Source organism: Equus przewalskii, chromosome 1 (assembly GCF_037783145.1).
Source record: "Equus przewalskii isolate Varuska chromosome 1, EquPr2, whole genome shotgun sequence".
Classification (NCBI taxonomy): domain Eukaryota; kingdom Metazoa; phylum Chordata; class Mammalia; order Perissodactyla; family Equidae; genus Equus; species Equus przewalskii.
In genome coordinates, this window is record NC_091831.1 from 97,280,845 (window position 1) to 97,293,840 (window position 12,996).

Here is a 12,996-nt window from a genome sequence, read left to right on the forward strand (position 1 = left end):
CTCTGCCATGGGGTCCTTGGAGCTGGGCCGTGGGGCTCAGATCAAAGGCCACACCCTGTGAAGAACCCGGGCAGGATGGATGGAGTCACCCGGTGAACAGCCGTGTTTGAGAAAGTGTCCTATGATCGAGCGGGCAGAAGCCAGAATGAGGATTTAGCAATCACAGCAGAATTTGGGGAAGCATGTCGCAGAGTCTGGAATTCAGATTGGGCAATTCAGATCTGTGAGGGCCAGGCTGCCCGTCAAGCCTCTGCGGGCCAGGCCGGCGCAGCCTCTTGTCTCTGTGACACCCGCTTGGGGCCAGGCTTAGAGGTTGTTCTTTGTAAGTAGTTGCTGAGTGACTCTCAGAGGCCTGAGCAGGACAGGGACTTAGCTTACAGAAGAGAAAACTGAGGGCCAGAGGAGGGGAGATGTGCCCCACGGTAGGTGATAGAGTGGGGACCACGTGTACAGCCTGGACCTGGGGTCCAGGAGTCTCGTCTTCATGCTGGCTGGACACACACACATGGCCCCTCCCTCCCTGCAGGCTAACCTCTTAAGCCCAGAGCCCAGTAGCCAGTGGTGGCAGGCTTGCACAGCCATGTCCCAGGTGCAGGTCACCAGCCCACAGTGGGCCTGGAGCTTGGAGGCCAGAGCAGCCAGGCCAGGCCCAGCCCTGTGCCCTCCCTGGCAGGCCCGGAGTGGGGCCCTTGCCCGGGCAGCTCTGATCATGCCGGTGTGTGGCTGCTCTGGTTCTTTGCCAGAAGGGGAGTGAGCCCGAGAGATGCACTTGAACATTAATGTGCAGTTCACTGAAGCGTGAAATCGCTTCCTTCCTTTACCAGATTGTTACTTAAGGAGAAAACGGACCCGGAGTGGGGGCGTTAGAGACTTCTGAAAATTAAAAATGACAAGGAAGGGATTTCCTTGGCCTCATTACCAGCAAGAAGAAGGCAGCACAGGCTTTTGGGGGTCGGGCCGCTGAGTGCAGTTTGCTTTCTGGCCACTTTCTCTCGAGACGGACCACTCTGCCTGCCTGTTGGCTGAGCCTCATTCCCACAGCGCTGCAGTGGGGTCTCAGGTCGTGCCATCGGCCAGACTGTAATTAAAATGCTTCGGAATACCATATTTCAAGCGGGTGAAGAGTCTGTGTCTGTCTGCTTGCACAGACCGGCATCCTCAGCACTGGGTTGGAGCCTGGCAGAGGAGGGGCACGAGCTGTGGCCCAGGGTCCTGGAGTTGCCTGCAAGACCAGGGAGACCCCGTGTGAGGTGTCCAGCTGCTTTGGGGGAGGCACATCTGGGTTGCTTTTGTGTTCAGCATGTCCCTCTGTCACCTGGGCCTTTGTCTTGGCTTCCGGTTGGGACCTCAGAACTGAGCAGGTGTCTTGTGGGTGAGCCACTCACTGGTCCGCTGGCCTCACCTCGTCCCAGCTGGGCCAGGAGGCCTCTGGATTTGGAGGACGTGTCTCCACTGAGCGCTTGGGCAGTGATGGCAGCTCTTGGGGATCTTTCCAAGGGTGGGGTGCTGAGGGTCTGGCAGGGCTGTTCGGAGCCCAGCTCAGGACAGGGCCGGCCGGAAGCAGAGGGGGTGTACGGCTCTGCTTGGCGTTTGTGGCTCCCTGGGAACGTGGTTTCAGAAGTCTCCCTGCAGGGAGCAGTCTCCCTTGGCCAGTGGAGGGGGCGGTTCGGCTTGGTGCTGGACGGCCCATGTGGGAATCCTGGCTCCGGCACTTTGCAACCGCTCTGCCTCTCTGAGTCTTGGCTGCCCTCGCCATCGAGTGGGCCGCAGGAGCAGCGTCCCCAGAGGACCACTCTGAGGGTGGAATGGGGTCCAGGGCACACGCTACTTACTACTGCCTGGACATCCCCTTAGCTGGGGACACCATTTGCATGTTCTTGTCACCATGGGAGGCAGCTGCAGTTCCAGCTCGCCCAGGGGTAGCTCATCTCCAGGCTAGAGAAGTTTGGTTCCAGAGCTGGGGCAAAAGCAATTTTGAAGGGCAGGGGTGAAGCCCAGTCTCTGCTGCCCAAGTTGTCCTTGGCGATGCGTTGAAGGGAGGGGCTTGGTCTGGGTTTGGCAGAGCTGAGCAGCGAGGAGGGGTGGGAGAGGGCAGGGCGGCTGGGGGCAGGAGCTTAAAGGTTAGCTGCCATGAGGACAGTGGGCAGGGAGTCAGAGTCTGCACTCTCCGAAATCTGTGCATCAGGAGGGGGCCCTCTCACCTATGGCCTTGTGCCCAGCAGGTTGGCTCAGCATGTCAGTCAGCGTCCACGAGACCCGCAAGTCGCGGGGCAGCACGGGGTCCATGAACATCACCCTCTTCCACAAGGCCTCGCACCCCGACTGCGTGCTGGCCCACCTCAACACACTGCGCAAGCACCGCATGTTCACCGATGTCACTCTCTGGGCGGGCGACCGCGCCTTCCCCTGCCACCGTGCCGTACTGGCTGCCTCCAGCCGCTACTTCGAGGCCATGTTCAGCCACGGCCTGCGGGAGAGCCGGGATGACACGGTCAACTTCCAGGACAACCTGCACCCCGAGGTGCTGGAGCTGCTGCTGGACTTTGCCTACTCGTCCCGCATCGTCATCAACGAGGAGAACGCCGAGTCCCTGCTGGAGGCGGGCGACATGCTGCAATTCCACGACGTGCGGGACGCTGCTGCGGAGTTCCTGGAGAAGAACCTCTTCCCCTCCAACTGCCTGGGCATGATGCTCCTGTCCGACGCCCACCAGTGCCGCCGGCTCTATGAGTTCTCCTGGCGCATGTGCCTGGTGCACTTTGAGACGGTGCGACAGAGCGAGGACTTCAACAGCCTGTCCAAGGACACCCTGCTGGACCTCATCTCGAGTGATGAGCTGGAGACAGAGGACGAGCGGGTGGTCTTCGAGGCTATCCTCCAGTGGGTGAAGCATGACCTTGAGCTGCGCAAGGCCCACCTGCCCGAACTGCTCCGGAGTGTGCGGCTGGCCCTGCTGCCATCTGACTGCCTGAAGGAGGCCATCTCCGATGAGGCCCTGCTCATGGCGGACGAGCGCACCAAGCTTCTCATAGACGAGGCGCTCCACTGCAAGAGCAAGATCCTGCAGAACGACGGGGTGGTCACCAGCCCCTGTGCCCGGCCGCGCAAGGCGGGCCACACGCTGCTCATCCTGGGGGGCCAGACCTTCATGTGTGACAAGATCTACCAGGTGGACCACAAGGCCAAGGAGATCATCCCCAAGGCGGACCTGCCCAGCCCCCGGAAGGAGTTCAGCGCCTCGGCGATTGGCTGCAAGGTCTATGTGACTGGGGGCAGGGGCTCTGAGAATGGGGTCTCCAAGGACGTGTGGGTGTACGACACTGTCCATGAAGAGTGGTCCAAGGCAGCGCCGATGCTGATCGCCCGCTTCGGCCACGGCTCGGCTGAGCTGGAGAACTGCCTCTACGTGGTCGGGGGACACACGTCCCTGGCGGGTGTCTTCCCAGCTTCCCCTTCTGTCTCCCTGAAGCAGGTGGAGAAGTACGACCCCGGGGCTAACAAGTGGACGATGGTGGCCCCGTTGAGAGATGGCGTCAGCAATGCCGCGGTGGTGAGTGCCAAGCTGAAGCTCTTTGTTTTTGGGGGGACCAGCATCCACCGGGACATGGTGTCCAAAGTCCAGTGCTACGACCCCTCGGAGAACCGGTGGACGATCAAGGCTGAGTGTCCCCAGCCTTGGCGGTACACAGCCGCCGCCGTGCTGGGCAGCCAGATCTTCATCATGGGAGGTGACACGGAATTCACGGCTGCCTCGGCCTACCGCTTCGACTGCGAGACCAACCAGTGGACTCGGATCGGGGACATGACTGCCAAGCGCATGTCCTGCCATGCCCTGGCCTCGGGTAACAAGCTCTATGTGGTGGGGGGCTACTTCGGGACCCAGAGGTGTAAGACCCTGGACTGCTATGACCCCACTTCGGACACGTGGAACTGCATCACCACCGTGCCCTACTCGCTCATCCCCACGGCCTTTGTCAGCACCTGGAAGCACCTGCCTGCGTGAGGAGCACCTGCAGAGCCCAGCCAGGTGAGCTGTCCACCCCTTGGGCCTGTTCCCACTCTGGGTAAAGGTTGCCGCGTCTTCCAGGGAAGGCTGGGTAGGGCAGCAGCTGGCTGGGGGCTCTGGGACCCTTTTTCAACTCTGGAACCAAAGCCTGGCTCTGCACCTTAATTGCGGTTGACCTTGAGCAAAGCATGTGACCCCTGTGCCACATGGAGATGACAATCTTAGACTGGTGGGGTGGTTCCCAGACCCAGCTGCAGGTCAGAATCATCGGGGGTCTTTTGACAACAGTATGTGGCGTTTAGGCCATCCCACAAAGTCTGAGGGCACAGTCTCCAGGCAAGAGTGTCATCACTTCTGATGCCAGCTGCAAGGTAGGGGCTTCCCAAAGCCACCCTCAGGTTCAAGCGCTCACCGGAAGGACTTAGAGAATGTGCTGAAGGCTCTTATGTTCACAGTTATGGTTTGTTACATGGAAAGGATACAGATTTAAGATCAGCCAAGGGCAGAGACACTTGGGACGGAGTCCCAGGGGGTCCAGACATCAAGCATCTGTGGTCCTCTCCCCATAGAGTCAGGACAGTGTTACTCTCTAGCATCAGTGAGTGACAGGCCACAGGGAGTGTCACCCACCAGGGAAGCTCACACAAGCTTTGGTGTCCAGAGTTTTTACTGGGGCCTCCTCACATATGCTTGATTGACTGATTAATTGCCCATGTGGTTACTCTCAGTCTCCAGTCAACTGGTACAGCATGACCCAAAGCTCCCACCCTAAATCACGGTAATATAGCCACCCTCACCCTAAACAAGGACACTGCTGTCAGGTGTGACTTAGATCACTCCCAGAAGCTGGGGGCAAAGGCTAGACCTCTGTTTGGGCAAGGCTGGATTCCTTACTGCACCAACACTGGAGGGTGTGCATACCCAGCCCCGTGAGCCAGGTCTTTGGGGCGGGGCCCTGGCCTTGGGACGCTTGCAGCTCCAGGTGAGTCCAGTGGGCCACCAGGTGAGAACCTGCCACCAGGGGCCTGTGAGAAACGAGAGGGGAGATGGATGGAGTGCTCAAGGGCTGAGGTGGGCGCTGGCGCTCTGGGGCAGTGGCGGTACTCCCGTCCCTCTGCGTGACGGAGAGGAGGCCGCCCTGGAAGCAGGCATCCCATGAAGTGAGGGAGCCAGCCCTGCTGGGGCTCGCTGCAGAGACCCGCCCCTGAGTCCCTCCCCTGCTCTCTGTTCTTAGTACTGCTGGTCCACGAGACCATTGCAGGGAAAAGGGAAGGTGACTGGATGCCAGGAGCTAAGGGACACCTTCAGGAGCACTTTGAGGGTGCTGGAGGGACGGGGAGACACAAGGAAGGACGTGCCCAGGTCCTGAGGACAGATGCAGAGTCAGGTGAAGGGAAAGGGGAGGGCAGAGGAAGGACCTGCTTATTCTGGGGGTGGGGGGATTGGCATCAGGTCCTAGAGTGGGGTTAGGGTGTCCCAAGCCATCCTGCAGGAGCTCAGGGGAGGGGCTGGCGTGGCGGTGGCTCTGTCGGCGCCAGAGAAAGGTTTGTGTTCTGGTCACACCCTCCTTGGCCAGGTCCCAGCTTCTAGCCTCCTCCTGGGCCCCTCACACCTGCGGTGGGGCTGCGGGTCCTCAGCCCTGGGGCTGTGAGGTCTGGGGACCCAAGGGTGGATGGGCACAGCGAGGTGTGGGCCCCAGGACTCTAAGAAGCTGGGGCAGGTGGGAGATCCCAGGGTCTGCTCTACCCCCAGCGCGAGAACAGGCCAGGCAGGAAGGCTGGGGATTGGCCGCAGCCCTGGGGTGTCCTGGAGCCAGTCTGGGCCAAAAACTTCATCTCCTGAGTGCCCGGCAGCTGCCAATGTGCGTGCTGAAAGCAATCGTCTTAGCTGGGATTGCTTCTCCGTGAAATTGGACATTTCAGCTATAAATCACATCCAGCGGGGCCTTCGAGGCCCTTAGAGAGATGCACTGGCCAGCGAGGCATCAAATCCATCAGTGTAGGGTGTTGGGGCTCATAAAGGCCAGCCTGAATAGGAAGGGGCGTTGTTCTCTTTTCAGGTTTTTCTGTTTTATTTTAAGCTGCTGTCTTCCTCTTTAGGAAAAAAATCTGACCAGCCGGATTTCTTGGTTCCCTGGCAGTAAGCCTCAAAGAGAACACTGGCGTTTCCTCATGGTCTGGTTCCTATTCCCCCTGGGAACTTAGAACCTGGGGGTGGTCACCTGTGGGGCCTGAACGCTCCTCCCACCTCAGGCAGCTCCCACCTTCCCTCCCCGGGACCCTGGAGGGTGGTTCATCCCCAAGGAGGAGGGAAGGGAAGCCCACATTGCTTCTTGGCGCTGGCTCCTACTGGCTGCTTGCCTCTGGTCACTTAACTTCCCTGAGCCTCAGCTTTCCCATCTGGAAAACTGGAATAAAACCTGTATTACTCATAGTACTTAAATACGAGACCAAGTGAGGGGCCAGGTTCAGGCAGCTTTAATACGAGGTTGCGATGTAGGGGGTGGTGGTGGTGAGGGTTTGGTGGAGGCCTCTCGATGTCCCTGGGCCAGCCCGTCCTTCTGGAAAGGTCCATCCCCACAGTCGGGATCGCTGTGATTGGGGAGGCACTTCCCGTGAGCCTAGCTGAGTGCTGCACGGGCCTGTTCCTTGCGTCCCCCATTCCCAGGCGCAAGTGCTGTCGTCAGCCCTGTCGCAGGGCTGAGGAAGCAGGTGCAGAGAGGCTATTGCACAAGCCCGGGCCAGGCCTGGATCCGCCTGGAAGCTGCCCGGGCCCTGCCATCCCAGAGCCGTGTCCTCAGCCTGGTTTGTAAGCATCTGCAGAGCTGCAGTTTCCCGAGCTCCTGTGCCAGCATCCAGTCTGCATCAGAGCCGAGGTTTCTTTTAGGCTGCAGCTATTAGCCTGCATCCTGGCCGTTCCCTTCTCCTGGGCCCCAGCAGCCAACCAGAACCCTCCTTGTAGTCCCTTCTTGGCCCAATGCTGCCCCTTTCCATGGCTCTGCCCCACAGGTTGTCCCCATGTTCTGTAAAGCCCCCTTCTGTCCAGCTTTTCCTGCCTGGACCAGCGTGGAGTTCCCTGGATCTCCTTCAAAGGTGGGACGTACCCTGGGCTCTCTGGGGAGCGGCCGGTCACAGCACTGGGGCAGGAAGTGGGAGCCCAGGATGAGCCTGGCCTCCCTCGGCTCCCTGGGAAATGGGGCTGCTGTGGCAGGAAGGCAACCCCTCGCTGCTGCTGCTCAGGCAGCCACCATGGTGTTGCCAGGACCAAGCTGAGGGCTCACCCTGCCTGGGGGCAGCAGATGGAGCGGGGTGAGGAGCTGCGCCGTGGAATCCAAGCGAGGTGCAGGGGGAGTGCAGGCTGAGCACTCTGGACCAGGATGGAGGTCAGGAAGGGCAGAGATCAGCGTGCAGGCTGCCTCTCGCTCCACTCCTACGGTGGGCACCCCAGGTGACCCTGGCACTGTCCACTGCTGGCTGTGCCAAGAATTCCCTGGCTCAGTGCCAGGGCCAGAGGATGGCTTCTGTACCCATCCCGCCACCCCAGCTGGCCTCCCTGACCCTCTGTCACAGTCCCTCTTGCAGGCAGCCGAGTAGGACCGGCGGGGCTCCCTGCGGGCACTGCCACCCTCCCTGTCTCCCAGCCTGGAGAGCATCCAGTCCCTCACCCCTCTGTCCATCTTACAGGACTCCGACTTCAGGAGCCACCAGCCAGCAGTCCCCTCACTCTGCAGCCCCTCAGCACCCTGCATGACACCCCTATTCGTCCCCAAGCTCTTTATTCTCTGTCTCCGCCACCAGTTTTGAGCTCTTGGCAAGACTTTGCTGAGTGCTGTAGCCACGGTCTCATTTAACCTGCAGAACACTCTGTGGCAGGTGCTGCTGTGACAGAGGTGGCAGCTGACACTCAGAGAGAGTGGGTAGTTGGCACCAGATTCACAGCTACTCAGTGTTGGAGCGGCATCTGAGCCCCCGGACGTGCCCCATGCCTGTAGGCATCTCTGGAGAGCCTGGCCCCCCACGTCTGCACCCTGGCACCGGGTGTGGGACCCGCGTGTGTGGCTGCCCAGCCATGGGGGCGAATTGCTATGTTAGAAGCTGAATGCTGGCAGGACCTCCAGGGCCAGCCCCTTAGCTCCAGTGTCGCAGTGAGAGCTGTGTCCCTGGGTGACAGTCAAGGAGGCCCCTGGAGCTGGGTGTGGGCGTTCATCTCCCTGGTTACCCGCTCACTGTGGACCAGCCATGAACGTTCTTTTCTTTTCCTCTCCCACGGAGTTCTGCACCACCCCCCCACCACTGCTCCCCCCACCTCATGGGCTTTCACATGCCAAGCAGGTGTCCCAGCTGCGTGAGCTGGGCCTCTCTGCACGGGCATTGTTGAGACCCAGCCGCCAGGGCAGTGAGGGCTCCAACTCCAGCTCTGGGGGGCCCTGCAGGGGGCTCGGTCACTGCCATAGGAGGGGACGATTCAGCACATTCTATCCTGCCTCAAAAGAAATTGCTGCCAGGAGGCAATCCCAGAGCACAGGATGGAGGGCTGGGCTTGGGGCGGTGAGAGAGGTGCCGGGGTTGGGGGGGTTCAGGCCTCTGGACACCCCCGCTCTGTGCCTCCATCCTGCCCCTGAGGTCTTCTGTTTGGCTGGCTTTTACCAGGGCCAGCCCTGGGGTCAGGACACGGTTCGCCCTTGACAGCCAGCAGTCCGAGTCCGGCAGGGCAGACCCCACACCAACCTGCAGGACGGGCAGAGCCCACAGCACACGGACAGTGCAGGTGACTGCTGGCCCCACGTCCATTCTGCCAAGTGGAGGAGCATCCCATTGCACAGACGGGAACCAGGCCTCGGAGAAGCAGCTGCCAGAAATCCAGGTGGCCCAGACTAGGACCGCCTTGGGGAAGCCCGAGGACAGCGCACCAGCTCCTCCCAGCAGCAACTTGGGATGCCAGAGGGTGCCACCCCCCAGGCCAGGGTCCCACAGCCCCTCACCCTGGCACGGGTGGCTTTAAGGTTTGGTTTGGAGCAGCAGTGGGGCCTCGTCCTGTGGGGACGCCCCTGTCTGTGCCTGGTGTGCTGGGAGTAGGTGGAGCAGGGCCAGGCCCCAGAGGTTTGCGTTTCCCCCCTTGGAGCATGTTGGGGTGTTGGGGGGCCTCATGACCCAGCTTCTCACTTGTGAGAAGCTTGGAGGAATTTGGGGGAGCTGTCACGGCCCCCAAGAAAACAGTGGCTGCCCTGGCCTGCCCAAGCCACACACCTGGAAGCTTGCTGACCCCCCGGGGACATCGGCCTTCCAGGAGCCGTGAAGGGGCACTCCGTTCGAAGGAAAGATGTCCCTCAGGACCCAGTGCTGGCTTGAATGTCTTTTATTTAATGTTACTTAAGTACGTGCGTGCTTTACAACCAGATGTAAGTAAGCGCTTTAGTTTGCAGCTCTTACACCGCTGTGAAGCTGACACAGAGGTGCAGGGTAACTGTAACCAAATCTGTAAAACGGAGAGTGCCGTCCCGCGGACGGATGCTTTGCTGAGGGGTCTTGCCTCCTGGCCCCCTGGGGGAATGGATGTGGAGAGCTCGGCTGGCCTGTGCCAGGGCCTGCTGCTCTTTTCCCCCTCGAAGCCACCACGAGACCTCCCTCAGGCAGCTTGGGGGGAGGCAGTCATGTATCATCCTCGTTCTCCTCAGGAAACACAGTGCTCAGAGAGAGTGGACACTCCTTGAGGACCTAGCACTGGAGTGGGAGCTTCATGACCACAGGACCTGTCCTACCGCGTTCACCACTGCCTCAGTCCCCACGGCTGTGCTTGTTCTGCCTGACAGCATGGCTGACCCTGCCCTGCCTGCCTGCCTGCTCTCTGACCATGTCTGCCCTTTGCTGTTTCCACCTCGCTGGCCTTTCCTGTAGATTTTCAAGCATGCCAAATTCCCACCTCATGGCCTTTGCACATGCCATTCCTTCTGCCTGGACTGCTGTCTCCCATCCAGCTAACTCCTGTCCATCCTTCGGGTCTCAGGTTGAATGGTACCTCCTTCCCACACCCTCCACCAGAAAAAAACGAAGTCCTGGTTCTGCTCTTTAATTTTTAATTTATAGCACTTCTCTTGATACTTGACTACTCTGTGCAGTGATTTGTACCAGCCTGCAGTGTCTCTGCTGGGGGATGATCTGTGGGGACAGTAGCCATGTCTGGGTGCCCTCCTGCTTCCCCAGCGCCCAGCATGGGGCCTGCCAGGCTGAGGGCGCTCAGGGAATGTGGCTGGAGGGAACGAAAGGGTGAATGCGTAGTTCCCGTGTTCTCGTTGGGGAAACCGTGGCTCAGCGGACTCGTTCAGGGCTGCACTGCTGGACACAGGAGGGCCGCCCTCCCCCGCCCAGCCTTCTGTGGTGGGGGCCCGAGCTCCAGCCCTGACACGCGGCCTCTCGATGGTCCTGTTGTTCCAGGTTAGGACAGAACAGGTGGGCACTGACTCACATCCTCTCTCTCCCTCGTGTTCCTCCGCAGACTCTGCGTGTTTCTCCCCACCCCACGGCTGCAGCCCTCACTGTCACAGAGAGGCCCTGACCCTGTCTGTCACTGCGGGGAGCTCAGCCCGGCCCGGGGCCGGCAGCCAGCCCCACCAGCTCCAGGAGCAGCGGCCTTGGGGGCTCTTCTGAGTTTTAGATGGAGAAGAAGCCGTCCCCAGCACCCCGTGTGCCTGTCCAGGGCCTTTGCTGCTCTGCAGTGTTTGGCGGAGGGAGAGAACCTTCCAGAGCAGCGTGGAGTGACACCAGGACCCTCTGAGCCTCCGGGAGGAGGACACCTTTGCAGAGCTTTGAGGTCACCTGTTGCTGCAGGTGCTGGGGCCGGGGCCAGGCAGGGAAGCGCCCAGCATGGGGGGGGTCGGAGGTGGGCAGCATTCATGGCCTAACCTTCCCTGTGGAGGGTTGCGATGTCACCCCAGAGAGGATGTCCCAGGTCGCGGGGAAGCAGGGTCCCCCAGGACTGAGAGCAGAAGTTGCTGAGAATAAAGTCGAGGACACATCTTGTAAGGGGCGGAAACCTGTCAGGTGCCTTCGGTGACATCCACAAGTCTTCATTAGGAAATGACACCCAGACCCCCAAGGCTAAAGAGGACATCTCCTGTGGGCCCCTCCCCGGAGTCTGGCCCTCCCCTTGGGGACCTTGCCACGTCCTGGTCAAGCCAGCCCTGTCCCGGGATGCTGCGCCCAGGTGCAGACACTCTCCTGCCCAGTCACACAGCAGGACTCAGGGCCCATGGTGACGCATGCTGCTAGCCAAGGGATGCCCTTTGGGGCTGCCCTGTCACCTCCCCTCCTCAGAACCCACCCCAAGAGGCAGCAGTGACCCTGTCTCCTGACAGGACCGCAGTGGTCCTGAGAATGTGGCCCTACCCTCCGAGGCCAGGAGCAGATGTCAGCTGGGGACCAGAGAGGGGCTCCAGGGCTGTGCTCAGCACAGAGGACGGCAGCAAGGCCACAGCCCCCGGGCCCCTAACCAGCACCCACTGCCCTCTGGCATCTTGGCCTTCTGACTAGTAACTGGATCTGGCCTATTTGCCCTCTGAGCTCAAAAAGGACAAATGGTCCCAAGAGAACTGCCAAACATTATTTCACCTCCTGTGTCCCCGGCATCAGGGGTTCTGGAGAGGTCAGCTCCTGCCAACAGCCATCCTGACACCTAGAATTAGAGTTTGGGGCTCATCACCCCCTCGCCCCGGGGCACCTTTGGAGGGACTGAGGGTTCTTGGTCCCTTGGTCAAGACCTGTGGCTCCCAGGCCGCCTGCCATATGCAGAGTGCTGCTTGGTGCTTCATGACTGGCCTCCGAAGGGGGCTGCGTGCGCCCTTTATAAAGATCTGAGGCCGTGTTACACACCAGCCGCTTTCCACAAGTCAGCCCTGCCCCTTACAGGCCCTCCGCGCCGGCACTGGTCCTGCAGGCATCCCTTGGGGCCCTTGGCCTGGGTTTGCCCACCCGGGAGCCCCAGCCGGGGCCGTTGGCTGCCACTTGGAAAAAGCCGGAAGCAGAAGGTGGGTGTCCAGCTTCTGCAGGCTCCACCCACGTCAGAGGTTGGCCCCCTTTGCTCTCAGTGCTCCATCTCAGCCACCCTGAAGCCACGTGGCTCTGGTCCCAGGAGCTGATGACTCTGCTGGAGAACTCGCAGCCCCGGGGCTCCTCCTGGCCTGGAGGGCCCCCCAGGCCTGTTGGGCTTCTGACTTGAGACAAGCACACTTCTCACACGGCACAAAGGACCTCACAGAGGGGCTGCCCCTGACAGGTGCATTGCTGTTACCCGTTTCTGACTTAATAAAAGAGTTGAGAAAAGTCTTGGCTTTCCTTGGGCATGGGGACCAGTCTTGGGGGACACAAGGCACAGGCAGACTTCAGTTTCCGCCCTGCCAACTGGGGCCTGAAGTCTGCCCATTGGTGTCTGACCCTCCAGTGAGTGGGGGTGGGCGAGACCCCCTCCCCAGGGGCCCATGGGCCCCCAGATGAGAGGGCTTCCCTCTCTGCCTCAGGTGGACTCAGCGGCCTCTAAATTGACCCTTGTGTGGAATCCTGATGCAGGCTCCCCTTCCCCACCGGGAAAACCCCAGTGTGAGGGACTCTGGTGTCATTCCCTTTGTGTGCTGTGAGCTCCCACTGACGCTCATTTGTGTGACAATAACCCAGGCCCCGTGAGGCAGGCGTGATGACTCCATTAGTTTCCTCAGTTGTCACAACACAGCCCGTAATGGTGTGTCCCTGGCCTCCTTTCACGCGGTGCCATAGCTGTTATGAACTGTAGACTCAGAGAGGACATGAGGAACGTTCTGCGATCTGACCTCGAGGTGCCCCTCGGAGCGGGTTGCCCAGTAGCTGGGCAGGATGGTCTCCTCGTGCTCCGGGCCCTTCTGCTCTGAGCTGCAGCCATGTGCAGCTCCCAGGACCCAGACTGGCAATTCTTCAGATGCTGAGTTACAGCGCCTTACTCCTACGGGCGTCCATCACCTGCATGGA

General features: G+C 60.5%; 1 protein-coding gene across 5 annotated transcripts in view; it reads left to right on the top strand.

Annotated features, from left to right (window-relative positions):
- The window catches only part of KLHL25 (kelch like family member 25), a 34,223-nt gene extending 21,902 nt beyond the window's left edge, over nucleotides 1-12,321 (top strand). For 2 of the 5 annotated variants that reach the window (XM_008522874.2, XM_070618234.1), the window contains exons 2-3: nucleotides 2,223-4,027; nucleotides 10,499-12,321. In XM_008522874.2, the coding sequence (XP_008521096.1) occupies nucleotides 2,234-4,003 (1,770 nt within the window). In that variant the 5' untranslated portion in view covers nucleotides 2,223-2,233 and the 3' untranslated portion in view covers nucleotides 4,004-4,027; nucleotides 10,499-12,321. Of the gene's footprint in view, nucleotides 1-2,219; nucleotides 4,028-8,655 lie in introns of all 5 variants that reach the window. The other 3 variants (XM_008522875.2, XM_070618243.1, XM_070618229.1) reach the window with 3 other exon arrangements.
- The last annotated feature ends 675 nt before the right edge of the window (nucleotides 12,322-12,996 follow it).